At 34.3% G+C, this 16,033-nt stretch overlaps 3 protein-coding genes across 4 annotated transcripts; 2 read left to right on the top strand and 1 right to left on the bottom strand.

Moving 5' to 3' along the window:
- Positions 1-1,703: 1,703 nt before the first annotated feature.
- Positions 1,704-6,056, top strand: LOC106368460 (agamous-like MADS-box protein AGL19). Of its 2 annotated transcripts, none has more exons than XM_013808424.3 (8): positions 1,704-1,957; positions 2,184-2,401; positions 4,283-4,361; positions 4,519-4,580; positions 4,672-4,771; positions 5,348-5,389; positions 5,560-5,601; positions 5,698-6,056. In XM_013808424.3, the coding sequence occupies exons 2-8, from the start codon at positions 2,220-2,222 to the stop codon at positions 5,854-5,856; spliced, it is 666 nt and encodes a 221-aa protein (XP_013663878.1). In that variant the 5' UTR covers positions 1,704-1,957; positions 2,184-2,219; the 3' UTR covers positions 5,857-6,056. The 2 variants fall into 2 exon arrangements, with proteins under 2 accessions (XP_013663878.1, XP_013663879.1); XM_013808425.3 differs by having other exon boundaries at positions 1,772-1,957; positions 2,200-2,401.
- Positions 6,057-7,864: 1,808 nt separating this feature from the next.
- LOC106368458 (cysteine-rich receptor-like protein kinase 11) lies at positions 7,865-10,828 on the bottom strand. Its single transcript, XM_013808422.3, has 7 exons — positions 9,931-10,828; positions 9,585-9,725; positions 9,389-9,510; positions 9,091-9,301; positions 8,761-8,998; positions 8,524-8,683; positions 7,865-8,444 (listed from the first exon to the last, which is right to left on the bottom strand). Exons 1-7 carry the CDS (start codon positions 10,769-10,771, stop codon positions 8,112-8,114), a joined length of 2,046 nt encoding a protein of 681 aa, XP_013663876.1. The 5' UTR covers positions 10,772-10,828; the 3' UTR covers positions 7,865-8,111.
- A 175-nt stretch (positions 10,829-11,003) lies between these two features.
- Positions 11,004-14,055, top strand: LOC106368459 (cysteine-rich receptor-like protein kinase 11). Its single transcript, XM_013808423.3, has 8 exons — positions 11,004-11,007; positions 11,060-12,064; positions 12,239-12,376; positions 12,451-12,572; positions 12,661-12,871; positions 12,964-13,201; positions 13,277-13,436; positions 13,517-14,055. Exons 1-8 carry the CDS (start codon positions 11,004-11,006, stop codon positions 13,844-13,846), a joined length of 2,208 nt encoding a protein of 735 aa, XP_013663877.2. The 3' UTR covers positions 13,847-14,055.
- Positions 14,056-16,033: the final 1,978 nt, after the last annotated feature.

Genomic DNA, 16,033 nt, shown 5'->3' with positions numbered 1-16,033 from the left:
CTAGAGATGGGAGTATGGATACTCATTCAGGTTCGGATAGGCTATTTCAGATTTTTAGATATTTAGATTTTTTGGATTTTTCAGATTTTCGAGTATTTCGGTATAAAAGTATAGAACTCATTCGTGTATTTCTATATTTTTGGCCGGATTCGGATATTTTAAATTCGAATTTGTTTATTTCGGATCGGGTTCAGATATTTAGATTTTGAAAGAAAAAAATTAAAATTTTCACTGCTTAAGTTTTTGTATTTAAAATATATAATTTTAACTTAACTGGTTTTTAATTTTTAATAAATTAAACTATTAATAGGTTTGAAGATAAAACTTTAAAATAGAAAGGTACTAATTTAGTTATTATTTTTAAATTTTGGATGCAACTTTTGTTAATGTAAGAAACAAGAACTTGATATGTATTTTAAGTGAGTAGCAAATGTTTTTTCCATAATTATATGTATATTATCTAAGTTTAAGTCATGTGTCATATTAATATAAATATTTTGAATAAAATTAGAGAAGTAAACTAGAAATATAGGATCAAGTATTCATATGGTCGGCTATCTTCGGATATCTATTCGAGTGTGGATATTACATGTTCGGGTTCGGATATCCAATTTCTTCTAATTCAATACGTGTTCGAGTATTTTATTATTTCGGTTCGGATATCGGGTAAAATGTCCACTCATATGTACAACCAAGAGGACATGATGAAAGTAAAGATATAAATTTCATTTTGAAGATCGTGTTTGATAATTATATCAAAACAAATAAATAATACTCATTTTTAAAAACTTCGACGTTTAAAACCGTGTATCTGCACAAATCTTCTGTACTATCTTATTTAAGAGTCGGTTTTTAACTTTTTCTAGTTAAAAGTTAAGAGACGGTTTTTTATATTCTGCTAAGAATTTCACTTTAAAAATCTTCCATTAATCATGCTTTAACGTAGTAGCCACTTAGACAACAAAAGTTATTTATTATTAAGCAAAAAAAAAAACTAATTTATTGCACAGACTACTATGCCTTCATGGCTGTTTCAGTAACTTTTTGTCTTAAAGTTTTACCGATTTTGTCCAAAGGGTTTTAATATTCTTTTGGTTTCTGTTTTTCTACGGAGATAAGAAGGTGCGTGCGAGGTTAAATTATAGAGCACATCTTGTACATCTTGTCTGAGAGGAGCTGGCAACCGACAGAGTTGCTTGTTGTCCACCAATGGACTGGTAAAACCCACTTTGACGGACACCGGATCTAGAGGTTGTCGGTTAACATGGGCACGTGTCAAGATCTCCTCCAGTACTTCTACTATATCTCACCTTCACTTCCGATATGCGTTAACCCTACAAGTTTAGGAGATGGTAAATCGGCAACTACACCAACAGTATCATGATATTGATACCCAAATATATTTATATATATAGACTGGTACGAGTTATATATTTATAAGTTTGTCACCACCGAATATACAATTTAAAATCCAGTAGAAATAAATTTCATATTATATTGTCAATTTGTCATCCCATTGGAACTTATTCTTTCCCCTCCCAGAATTATTTCAATTATTTATTATATTGCCTTCCAATTTGGATTTAAAGTTTACCAAAAGTAGAAAATAAATTACGTAATACGATTTCTAAAAATAAAAGTGCAATGTACTAGTGAGCCAGGTCTATTGGTTTAGGGCTATAGGCCACCACTGTAGGCATATGTTAAAAATGGCAATTTAATAAAAAGGTAAAAAATAAAAGGCTTTCTCAAATATATTATCATAAAGAATAAACAATTTCTTTCTCTCCCATCCTTCATTATAAATCTAGGGCTTCTAGGAAGTTCCCAGCAATCTGTATCATAACCTCTTCCCAAGATCTCTTCTCTTCTTCTCTTTTTTTTTCGCTTTAATCTCTCTTTCCACCCACATACAAATATAGACACATCAAGCCAAGCGCATACACATACAAAGAGGGTAAATCTCGAAATCTCTCTTTAGTTTTAGTGGATTCATTTTCTATTAGCAAATAATTGTTTGCCTTTTTCTTCTAAAATCCAATTAAATATTTTATTTCAATTCAGTTTATATTCTTGAAATTTTTTAGTCTATGTCTAATTCATATAATTAGTTTTAATTTCTGGATATATACTATTGGTTTTATCAGATAATTTTTTTTGTTTGTTTGATTTGATTGAAGCAGAAGTTTTAGATTTTAGATTAAATAAGAAAGTAAAGGATGGTGAGGGGAAAGACGGAGATGAAGAGAATAGAGAACGCAACTAGCAGGCAAGTGACCTTCTCCAAGAGAAGAAATGGACTTTTGAAGAAAGCTTTCGAGTTATCGGTCCTCTGTGATGCTGAAGTTGCTTTGATCATCTTCTCACCAACATCCAAACTCTATGAGTTCTCTAGCTCTAGGTATGTTCATATTTGTTTCTTATCCTATCCGGCTATCCCTCTCTTTGCTTATCGACACTTCTTGTGCTAAAATCGATTTACAGTACTGATTGATTCGATTACGGGCTAATTTGTAGAAGCAATGGATTAAATTTGATTATGTAATTGGCAAAGTCATTATAGAGAGTAATTCAATGGTGATTTTTGTTATTCTGAAGAAAAGTAGATGGGAGAAGAAAAATGGAGTACTTCTTATAGGATTGTAGTTAGTGTGGTAATCAGATTTACATGGCACCTACGATGTATATATATGTATATGTGTGCTTGTCGCGAGCCATCCACTTCTAGCTGTAGATGAGTTGATCTATCAGACTCTCTTCTCTCTCTAATGAGCCTTTTATAATGGAAAGTTACAGATACTTGATGTTTATCCATCTATAACAAAGAAAAGTCAATGATAGCTATCTACATATCTAGTCAGTTTTATTATGTGGCAATATATAATATATATATATATATATATATGATTTTTAGCACAGTATCCTTTAGCTACTCAAATTAGGCCTATAGGCCAGGGTCTCTCCTCAGATTTTAAGGGTTTTAGACGATTTTAATAAAGATTTCATTAAAAAAATTATATATTTGAGGATTTTTTTCTTACAAATTTGGGGGTTTATATATATATAATTCTTTTAAAATTTTTTTTGAGAATCCTAAACTAATGTTTCGTCCGGCTTTGCCCAGGACCAAACCTGCATAGGTGTTACTAGAGTGTTCATGAATTAGATAAAAATGCCATACTTGGAAGCAAAGATAAATTTCCTCATTTAGACATGTGTAGCATGTGTCTTTGAGCCTCTCTCCACATATATATACATACAAGTGTGCGTTTGTGAGAGTTTGATTTTTTTTTTTTTTTTTTTTTTTTGTCATCAAAAAAAAAAAAAAAGTTAATAGAATATATATACATTAGTAAATAGTAATTACTTCTACGCATGTTTGAACTTGTTGATGGATTACTCATTTATGTGTGAACAGACCTGTTTAGGCATGGTGAATACATGATATAATATATTTGTAGTCTATTATATATGCGAGTCAATCTACATGCTTCTTTTGTATATTTGTGTATATTGATGGATAGTATATATATATACATATATATGTATGTATGGATAAATATGTAAAAATGTGGAATCAAAGAGACATTTTGCTTCACTTTTCACCCACAAACGCTTTAGTAAGCAAAGACACTGAAGGAGTCAGCGCATGTGTGTAGATCAGAATTATTTTCATTCTTTCTATGGTTTCTCTCATTTTTTTATTTTTATTTACAGCTACACTGATTTTGTTGTCTGATAAATAACTTTGCTGATTAAGCACAGGGTAGGATTAGACACTTAAAACTAAATACGTGTATTTAAGTGTCTTTTGAGCAAAACCAAGAGAGGGTAAACACAATTAACTAGGCATTGTTAACCACATAACCAATTAACCATAGTTATTAACGCACTGCTTAATAATTTATGAATAGGTAAAGCTTATTAATTTCACTATCAATCTGAGCATGTCCATGTGCACCTATATATACATTTACATGTCTCTGTATATGTGTACATTTGTGTCGTTTGATGTTGCGTCATTAATATTATAGTTACATTATTTTCATAGTTTTTACTATCTTCTGCATCTGGAAGTAAAGAGGAACAGTTTTGAACGCCAATAGAACATGAGATCAATTATATACTTTGCTTTCATAAATATTTACTTATTTTTTCACATAATTTTTGATTTTAGAATTATAATATAATAATGTATGATATAGTTATTTTGCTTGTTGGAAGGTGAAGTAAAAAAGCTTACGTTTTGACTCCACGTTTTCATTTCTTTGATTATTCTCAGTATTTCAAAAACAATAGAACGATACCAGAGACGAGTCACAGAAATTGGAATTAACCATAAGAGAGATGCAGATTCTCAGGTAATTAAAACTCTCTTTTCCGATCTCTGATTTTAATTTTGATCAAAATGAATTCTCATCCTTTGTTGGGTTTTACATATTGTGGATGAATAACTTTTCGTAAAGATGAATTTACGTGTCTTTAAATGTTTCACCGACTACACTATTTACTTTACAGCAAGCAAGAGGCGAAACATATGGCTTGACAAAAAAGATTGAGCAACTTGAGATAATTAAACGGTTTAAAACTCATAACATCTTATAATATACTGTAATTTTTATTGATATGATTTAGAATCTGTGAGATCATTCAATTATAAAATAATTGCAGAAAAATGCTCGGAGAAGGTATTGATGTATGTTCTATTGAAGAGCTGCACCAGTTAGAGAATCAGTTGGAGCGAGGCTTGACCAGGATAAGAGCCAAGAAGGTACTCTTATCTAAAAAAACAGTTATCATGAAACGTTATCGATTTCATTCGTACATACACTAACTTATCATTTCCAATGATAATTTAAATTTTGGATCCATTCAAAAAATCCTTGTTTGTCTAATGTGGTTTAGAATATTATTCCTCTGATGTTTTTTTAGAATATTAAGTGTAGATATATATTGTACTTTACTTAGAATGAAGGAAGTTAAATGTTCATGTTTTTTCCCTTTCAACTACATATCATCCTAATTTACCAATTTTTTTTATGAAAACATGTTTTAATTTCGTCATTTATTACTATGCAAAAACGTTTTTAAGAACAATAGATATTGCTCTGCTAAACATTTAATGATATTATTACATTGCGGTCTATGGGCGTTCCATGCATGAGCATATCATTGATGTGCATGTGCATGGTTTGCATGGAATATTATCATCCTCAAGATAATATTGCAGTAAAGAGTCTACAATGAAACTACATATAGTGTGAAATGTACATGTAAAGGTCTATTCATTATATTTACTATATGGAATTTTTAGCTGACATCTCTTTGTATGTTCAATTATTTTCAGTACCAATTACTCCGTGAAGAAATTGATAAGCTGAAGGAAGAGGTAAAACATAATTTACCTTTAACATATTCATTTCTATGTGTGTATACGTATTTATATAGTTACATATATAATCGTATTCTATTTCGATTTTTAATACTTTTTCTTATGACTACAATTTTGATTAATACCTCAAGTAAGAAGATTTCTATGTTCCTTGTCAAAATTTTTAGGAGAGGAATCTCATTAAGGAAAACAAAGAACTGAATGAGAAGGTACAATTTTTTTTTCTCTAGTCATAAATGCCACTATTATTATGAAAAGATAATGTATTGTGAGTAAGAATTTTGGTGAATTTTGTAAATAAAAAGTTGAGTGGAATGGGAGCAATAGTAGTAGCATCATCATCATCAACCTTAACATCATCAGAAGTGAACACGGATGGCAATGACAGTATGGAAGTGGAGACTGGTTTGTTCATTGGACCTCCTGAGCCAAGACAATCCAAGAAAATCTATCCTCAATGTTAATCTCACAACTTCAAAAAGAATGCTCTTTACGAACTTTTTTGTTTTTATATTTTCGTCCAAAATATCAGAGATGTCAATAAATTGTAAACATAGTGTGGTAATTTGTTCTTAACCAGGGACATCTCTAAGCTTAGGCTTCCTCGTTTCTTGAGTGTTTTGGAAGAAAATTCGAAATAAAAGATGATGTATATTGCTGTGAACGTGTTCGGATTCATATATACGGACCAGTATAGAGAAGACCAAAATCTAGTTGGATCAGTGGATATGAAGCAACACATACCTTAGCCATTTAGAGAGTTAACAGCAATTCTGCCTAGCCTTTACGAGAATGGGACAGCTTCGTGTAAGAGAGTAGACGTCATGCACACTCTGATAGAGGATTGTACTGTCAATAAAGATTCAATGGATAAAAAAAAGAGAATTTGTATTCCCTACACACCAAACATTCTTTATTTGCACTAGGGCTGGGCAAATAAACCGAACCCGAAAACCCGAACCGAATCCGATCCGATAAAAATGAATCTGAACCGATCCGAACCCGACGTAAATACCGAATGGATCTTGTTTTGTGGTATTTCGGGTTATGGGTATTATCTGAACCGAACCCGAATCTAAATGGATATCCGATAAAACCCGAAACATTCAAAACCTCGAAAAGATCTTGTACCAAACATGATCTCAATTCCTAATATATATCCAAAATACACTATGAAATATTGAACATCTAAAATACTTATCTATTACATGAAGGTTGGTGGTTCTATTGCATGAAGGTTGGTAGTTCTATTACATGAAGGTTGATGGTTATGAAGGTTGATGGTTGAAGATGGCCGTTGAATCTTGAAGTATTTAGATTTTGATTTTGTTTTCGTTAAACAATGTTTCTCATTTCAATGAGAACTTGGTTTTCATTTTATGCTTTTATTTATTTGGTTTTCTTTTTATCAGTAAATATGTTTACTTTTCGTTTGATTTTGAATGATCACGGTTGATGTTCCTTATTTTTGAATCGATTTTACTTAAGTTTTGGTTACAATATAGGTATAAATCAGGTATTTTAAAACTGAAGAACCGATTTTGCTCATGTTTTGGTTATAAAATAGGTAAAAATCAGATACTTTTAAACCGAAAAACCGATTGGGACCCAAACCCAAAAATATATTGGGTTGTACCGGTTCTTTGAAGATTTACTAACCCCGACCCGAACCCTATAGAACCCGAACCGGTCCCGAACCGAACTTTCATATAATCCGAATGGGGCTGATTTTGATAAACCCGAAAAACCGAAACCCGATTAGATAAAACCGAAACCCGTTTGGGACCCCGAATGCCCAGGCCTAATTTGCACTCCATATCCTATTTCCCCTTAATTTTCTTCCCCCCATCATTACTATTTTCCCCCCATTCTATGGTATCCCAACTTTTTCAGTATATTGAGCTAATTTGCTCTAAAAAAAAAACAAATTCTGCTCTGCACAAGAACAACAATAGTGCTTGGACGTAGGATCTGTCAGACCAAACAGCACTTTCAACAAGAACCGTCTCCTCTCTTGTCTTCTCTTAAGAATCACTCAAAACAGCATCTTCTTCAATGTTTCTCTGGGCCAACATCGAAACAGTTTTCAATGCTCTAGCGATCCAGGTAGTGGAACAGCGGATTTCTTAAAATTGCGTTAATACCACTTCAGATGACTTAGCAAAAACTCTCTGAACAACACCACTCGAAGCGTTCTTTCTTTGGCTCAGACGTTATAGATCCACGTCAGATTCTTTCAGATATGAGATGGATTTAGACAGAGTTTGATGGAATTTGGCAAGATTAAATACTCAGTATGGTGGATATATCTTCATACAAGTACTATGAAGTTGAGATCAGACCCTCAACAAGATCCTGGAGATAGTACGATGATCTACAAGATTATGCATTGTACTTGTGATATTAACTCATGCTGAATTGCTGATTTCAACACTTATGTTTAAGAAAGATCGTTGGAGATAATCAGAATCGTTGCCGTGGAAAACAAGGAAGTTGTTATTAGTAACATTTCACAAGGTGAAAACTAAATTATGTGACACCGCACATAAGAGAATCAGTTAATAGGTTTGGCTAAGTCCAGTAAAAGGCATGAAAAATAGGAAAATACAGTAGAAACAGAACCCACATGAATACAAAAATCTTCAAAAATCACAATCTAACTTTGAAAACGCTGTTTGAAGCATCATTCAAACTTGCACACAGAGAATCACTTCCATCTTCAACGAGGCTCTAAATCAGTAATGGATGAGTCACTAACAGAATAACCAGCAGATTTAACTGTAGATCGACTTGATTCGAATCCCTCAGATACCTTCTCAAGTTCGAGCCTGTTCCGTGGGAAAAAACTCGGTAGATTAGGCACTGGTAGAGTAATTGTGTTGCTAGTAAGCATCAAGATGATAGTTGATAACATTGGCCGGTCTTCCGGATTGTCTTGAACACATAAAAGCGCAATATGGATGCATCTAGTGACTTCGTTACTCTGATTATTCCTTCTAATGGCCGGATCCAACAGCTCTAGTGGTGACCCGTTTCTCCAAAGCCTCCAAGCCTAAACACAAAATGAACATATCAAGAACCCTTTGTCATAATGTTAAATTATTGAAAGTTGTTGAGGACTTTATGCTCACATTGTTGACCAAGTTTCCAGCAGTACTAGTTTCATCCATCTGGTAGACGTTACTGTTTTTCTTTCCGCTTATAATCTCGAGAACTAAGACTCCAAAGCTGTAAACGTCAGATTTCATGGAGAATTGACCTTGCATTGCATACTCAGGAGACATGTAAGCACTGAAAAAAAACATTCAAGTATGGTTAATATTCAATAGAAAAAGTGTACGTTTTCAGCAATTATGACCATAACTTACTAGGTTCCAGCAATTCTATTGGTATTGCCTTGAGTTTGCTCTATTCCAAAGATCGTAGACAGTCCAAAATCTGAAATTTTTGGGAGCATACCGGCATCCAAAAGAATGTTACTCGCTTTGAGGTCACGATGTATGATTGTGAGCTGTGAATCTTGATGAAGATAAAGAATTCCTCTAGCAATCCCTCCAATGATCTTGTATCGTTGAGTCCAGTCTAGCCGATTTTGCTTCTCAGGGTCTGCACATTTCCATTAACCATCAATCAATCAGTTTTAAAGCTGAAGAAGAAATCTTCTAAGATACAATAAAAACTATAGAAGGAAACCATACCAAATAGAAAATAGTCAAGACTTTTGTTTGGGACAAACTCATAGATGAGAATCTTTTCTTTTCCTTCTAAACAGAATCCAAGAAGCCTAACTAGATTCCTATGTTGAAGTTTTGACACAAGAACAGCCTCGTTCCTGAACTCTCTTGTCCCTTGTCCTGACATTTTCGACAGTCGCTTCACAGCCACTTCCGTTCCAGTTGATAGTGTACCCTATATACCATTGAATAAAACAAACATGGCCGGTTATTTTTCATAGTGTATATATAGAAAAAAAAAGGAAAACAATGACCTCCTTACCTTGTAAACCTCGCCAAACCCACCTTCACCGAGCTTATTACTACTGGAAAAATTGTTTGTTGCAACTTCAATTGTCTTAAAGTCGTATTGTGATGAATGTGTAGTTGAGATATCACTATCATCTGCAAAGCAAGGGTGTATAATTAGTTATGCTTCAAGTTTCCAACAAAAAGAGTTAAACAAACAAGAAACTAACTTTCAAACTGAGTTCTTTGGTATGAGTTTCTCCTCCTCCGGCATAGAACATAACCAAGAACAAGCAGTATCAAGACGCCAACAACAGTTGCAACGGTAATGGCCACGACAATTCCAGTTGAGAGTCTTTTGCTATCTTCTCCTGACATAGAGAAACAATGTCAAATATTTTAACTCTTCTTGCAATCATTATTTTTTCAGTGATTACGAGATTATGGGTCCGAAAGCCCCGTAGGACAAGACACAAACTGTATTAAATGCAGTCCATTCCAATGAAAATTGAACCCCTACTAGATCAATTCCTCGTTGGTTCCATCATTATTTTTCTTTTCAGTTGGAAAACTTACCATTGTTGGTCATATTGGCCTGGCCATCTGGAGGCTGTGGCATAGCCATCGGAGGAGGAGAAGCTGCCGTAAAGTTAACAAAAGTAGCCTTGGAGAACGAATACAACTCCATCCGGAAATAGCAGCTTGGCCGAACAATACGAGTTCCTTGCTTCGTATTGCAGCATGGCTGGGAGTACTCAAATGCGCTCTGTCGTAGACAAGTCCTACAATCACTAGAGGAAATATCCGGAGTGCATTGCATCAATGCATAGACATCTTTGAAAGGTGTCAAGGCTGCGATATTAGCCGTGTAATGGTTATCGCTAGAGGATGGTGTGCTTCTTGACGTGGATGCTGCATCAACCATACGAACAGCTAAGTCTTCCCATATCTTCTTGAACTCTGTTAGATCCGAGGTTACATTTGAGCCGTGGGTGATGCTATCCCTCGGACTTAGATCAGCAGATCCTAAGAAAGAAGTGTTGGAGTAGCGAACATGGCAAAGCGTGGGACCACCTGGCCATGAATACGCTTCTGTTTGGTTTGGACATTTCTGAATCAAAGCATCGGAAGTGGTCCTGATACAGTCAGAACAGTCGACTGGATCTGATCCTTGTATGCACATGCCTGTTGCGTAGATACGGTTCGGTTCTTGTCCGATGGAGACGTTGTAGAAGAGGCCCTTTTGAGCCGTGACGTTTGAAGGAAGATACGATAGGATGAGACGGCGGTTTGCGTCGTAGGTGCCGTTGGGCGTGAAAACCATCCCATTGCTGGAACATGTTTCTTCTGAAAAAGAAGCAGCAACGAAGCTTATGAGGACAAAACAGAGGATCAAAAAGAAACTCAGCTTCTTCATTTTTTTTTTCTTTGTAAGATAGGTATTGCAAAATCAAAGTCTTTGTCTTTAGTAGACACGCCTCTGTTCGTAATTTCTTAAACAGCAAAACGAAGTTTCTGTCCGAGTGTTCCTAACGTTGAATTCGTCAAAAGTCAAAGTCAATAGTAATGTTGAAATTTCAAATGTGGACCCAGAAACTTGACACAAATAATACTCTATTGAAGAAAAGACATACGAAGAAGGACCACTAATGTGTCAGTCTCCGTCTTTGGTTTAATAAATAAACCAGTTTTGGTTATATAATAGTATGGTGTATCAAGTGTCTGGGTCCACATTTGAAACTTCAACAACCACTGACTTTGACTTTTGACAAATTAACGAATACAACTTATAAATATTGGGAGGGAATCTTCGGTTTGGTATTTAAGAAAGCGAACGGTAGAGAGGTTTTTGCTTTTGCAAGATCTTCTTACAAAGAAAAAATAAAGCTGATGAATTTGATTTCAATCCTCTGTTTTGTTCTCATAAGCTTCGGTGTTGCTTCGGTTTCAGCAGAAACAACATGTCCGAACAATGGAGGAGGTTTCACGCCCAACGGTACCTACGACGCAAACCGCCGTCTCATCCTATCTTATCTTCCTTCAAACGTCACGGCTCAAAAGGGCCTCTTTTACAACGGCTCCATCGGACAAGAACCGAACCGTATCTACGTAACAGGGATGTGCATGCCAGGATCAGATACAGTTGTCTGTTCTGACTGTATCAAGATGGCCTCTGATGATTTGTTACAGAGATGTCCAAACCAAACAGAAGCGTATTCTTGGGCACCTCATCCCACGCTTTGCTATGTGCGCTACTCCAACACTTCTTTCTTAGGATCTTTAGATCTAAGTCCGTGGCAGAGCATCACCCACCGTGCAAATGTAACCTCAGATCTGACAGAGTTCAGGAAGATATGGGAAGACTTAGCTGTTCGTATGATTGATGCAGCATCCACATCCAAAAGCTCACCATCCTCTAGTGATAACTATTACACAGCTAATACCGCAGCCTTGAATCCTTTCCAGGAAATCTATGCATTGATGCAATGCACGCCGGATCTTTCCTCTAGTGATTGTAAGACTTGCCTCCGAGAGAGCGTACGTCACTACAACGACCGGCCATGCTGTAATAGGAGGCAAGGGACCCGTGTCCGGCGGCCAAGCTGCTATCTCCGTATGGAGACGTATACCTTCTCTAAGGCTTCTTTTGTTAATTTTACGGCGGCTTCTCCTCTTCCTGTAGATGATCAGCCCAGCAAGATCAACAATGGTAAGTTTTCTAATTTAAAACGGGGTTAACGATCTATTTCCCATTGAAACTATCATAATCATATAGCACCATATGTTAAGACCTCATTTTTTGTAGTTACGATGCTATATGACAAGTTGGGAGAAAATGATTGCAAGAAGAGTCAGAATATTTGACATTGTTTCTCTATGTCAGGAGAAGATAGCAAAAGACTCTCAACTGGAATTGTCGTGGCCATTACCGTTGCAACTGTTGTTGGCGTCTTGATACTGCTTGTTCTTGGTTATGTTCTATGCCGGAGGAGAAACTCATACCAAAGAACTCAGTTTGAAAGTTAGTTTCTTGTTTGTTTAACTCTTTTTGTTGGAAACTTGAAGCATAACTAATTATACACCCTTGCTTTGCAGATGATAGTGATATCTCAACTACAAATTCATCACAATACGACTTTAAGACAATTGAAGTTGCAACAAACAATTTTTCCAGTAGTAATAAGCTCGGTGAAGGTGGGTTTGGCGAGGTTTACAAGGTAAGGAGGTCACTGTTTTCCTTTTTTTTTTCTATATATACACTATGAAAAATAACCGGCCATGTTTGTTTTATTCAATGGTATATAGGGTACACTATCAACTGGAACGGAAGTGGCTGTGAAGCGACTGTCGAAAATGTCAGGACAAGGGACAAGAGAGTTCAGGAACGAGGCTGTTCTTGTGTCAAAACTTCAACATAGGAATCTTGTTAGGCTTCTTGGATTCTGTTTGGAAGGAGAAGAAAAGATTCTCATCTATGAGTTTGTCCCTAACAAAAGCCTTGACTATTTCCTATTTGGTATGGTTCCTTTCAATAGTTTTTTGCTTATTTTAGAAGGTTTCTTCTTCAGCTTTTAAACTGATTGTTTTATGGTGCATGGAAATGTGCAGACCCTGAAAAGCAAGGTCAGCTAGACTGGTCTCAACGATACAAGATCATTGGAGGGATTGCTAGAGGAATTCTTTATCTTCATCAAGATTCACAGCTCACAATCATTCATCGTGACCTTAAAACAAGTAACATTCTCTTGGATGCTGATATGAACCCAAAGATTTCAGATTTTGGACTGTCTACAATCTTTGGAATAGATCAAACTCAAGGCAATACCAACAGAATTGCTGGAACCTAGTAAGTTATCCTCATAACTTGTATGTAATTTCAGCTTTTGTATTTAATATTCACCATACTTGTATGTAATTTCAGCGCTTACATGTCTCCTGAGTATGCATTGCAAGGTCAATTTTCCATGAAATCTGACGTTTATAGCTTTGGAGTCTTAGTTCTCGAGATTATAAGTGGAAAGAAAAACAGTAACGTCTACCAGATGGATGAAACGAGTACTGCTGGAAACTTGGTCAATAATGTGAGCATTAAAGACCTCAACAACTTAACATATTATAAACATTATGACAAAGGTTTCTTGATATATTCATTTTGTATTAGGCTTGGAGGCTTTGGAGAAACGGGTCACCACTGGAACTGTTGGATCCATCAATTGGAAGGAATAATCAAAGTAATGAAGTCACTAGATGCATCCATATTGCGCTCTTATGTGTTCAAGACAATCCAGAAGACCGTCCAATGTTATCAACTATCATCTTGATGCTCACTAGCAACACAATCAGTCTACCAGTGCCTCAACTACCAAGTTTTTTCCCGCGTAGCAGGCCCGAATTTGAGCAGGTATCCATGTCCGAATCAAGTCAATCTACAGTAAAATCTGTTAGTGATTCTATTTGTGACACGACTATTACTGAACTAGAGCCTCGCTGAAGATGGAACTGATTCTCTGTATGCAAGTTTGAATGATGCTTTTTGTAACATTTCACTGCCAATTCAAGAACATTATTTAATACTTTGTTTTTGTCCTGTTTCATGTATTTATAATTCAAGAAGATTCTCCAACGTAGAGAATTGTCAGTCTCAATCCTTGTAATTGATTCTTTACTTATTCTCCAACGTAGAGGATTGTTGTCCCAACATAGGACTTTGCGTTCAAGAGAGTGTAATCAGGACCGGCTTAGCATTCTGAAGTGTTTTTGGGTAAAAAAAAATTTAGGCCCTATAACTATTTAAAATTTGGTATTATAATTATAGTTTAAATATTATTTTTTTTAAATAATAAAATTTTCAAACAAATTAACTAAATTTATCACTTGCTTTTGTATTATAATTTTTATAAAAACTTATCTTACTATATCATTAAGTATTGTCTAAAATTAACACAATAAGTACTTTCCAAAAAAATATGATCTTTGTTATATAAAAAAAAATGGGCCCTTATTCTGTGCAACAATATATGGCTTTTTATATTACCAATTTTTTGTTTTTTTTGGTGGTTCTGGGCGGGTGCATCGTTCGTCCTACCCATTAAGCCGGCCCTGAGTGTAATGAGAAGAACAAACATGAACTCAGTTGTTCATAGTTTCAACAGTAACTCTCTGACTTTTCTCTTTCTTAGACCATCTCCAATGTATTTCTCTATTTTTACTTCTAAAATAGAAGAACTCTATAATAGAGATGGGTTTTACTCCAATGTATTTCTCTAAAATAGAGATCTCTACATATAGAGCAAAATATAGAGGAATGCTATTTCTTCCTCTATAAATAGAGGAGATAATAGCAATCTCTATTTTAGAGGCAAAAATAGAGATGGGTTGAAGTAGTTTTACCTCTAAATGCTATTATAGAGTTAGAAATAGAGGTGGATTGGAGTTGTTCCTACACATGCATTTTTTGGTCATAGTGATGATTCAGGTGAAACCTCTTCGCCAGGTCAAGTCACTGAGGTTGAGCCACACTGAAAGATTGTTTTGAACCGGTTTATTAAACGTGTGCGTCATTGTGAACTTTCAGTTACTTTTTGTTGATTTTTTTTTTTGAAAAGGGCATACTTTTTGTTGATTATAGTTTCATTTTTTAACAACTGACAATATTAAAGGTCCAATGGGATTCGGAGTTATGGTACACAGTAAGATAATTAACAAAAACAGAGTTACGCTCGAGCCTCGACAGTAAGGTAATTAACAAAAACAGTACAATGAAACAGGGGATGGAAATCTTAAACGGCGAGACATGCTCATCGTGAAAAATTCTATGGAGAAACTTTTTTTTTTTTTTGTAACTGTCTATAGAGAAACTTCACTTGTATATTTGAAACAACTTCTGCTTCTTTGTAAATGACGGATTAATTGGTTGAGTTTTATCTTTTTACTTTAGTATTATTTATTTTTAAATCATTAAATTTACCAATCATGTTATATATTTATTTTTTAAAATTAATGTCTACATTAAATTTCTATTAATTTTAACCAATCATGCTTTACCTTTATTTTTAAATTTACAGCATAAAAAAGCAAACTTGTTTTCTTATGTATTTTAGGCAAAAACATATATCTTTCTTTTATAGGCTTTAGAATCTGTAAAATGAAAAATTATCTATAATTTCAAAAAAAAAAAAGATAATCATTGAAATATTTTGGGTGTATTTTAAATTATTGAAATATTTTAAATAACATTAATATTATTTACATTTTAAATAAATGTTAACTTTGATAATTTTTTTAAAAAAAATATTAATATAAATTATATTAATTGATAAAAATATTTATCTTATATATACATCGCATATTTCATATATTTTATTTTAAAATATTTACATCATATATATTACAACTACAACAAATTTAACTATAGTAAAAATCTTTACAAAAAAGTCTATAATAACAATTTTACTACTATTACAACCAACTTACTCACGGTTAAACTTTTACAGTCAAAGTTTTACAGTCGCAGTCAAACCAATCATCACTGATTTCTAAATTTTTATACGATCAATTTTGAACCTAGAGAATTTTTTTTTAAAAAAAGGATTTTTAACGTTACAAGGTAGGATTTGACATCTAATTTCTAAACCGAATAAACCAACAAAACTATATTGAACCGGAAATAAACCAGACA

The sequence above is a fragment of the Brassica napus genome, chromosome A8 (genome assembly GCF_020379485.1).
Source record: "Brassica napus cultivar Da-Ae chromosome A8, Da-Ae, whole genome shotgun sequence".
Lineage (NCBI taxonomy): Eukaryota > Viridiplantae > Streptophyta > Magnoliopsida > Brassicales > Brassicaceae > Brassica > Brassica napus.
Note: the sequence above shows the minus strand (reverse complement) of the source record. Positions and strands in the feature narration are given on the sequence as shown.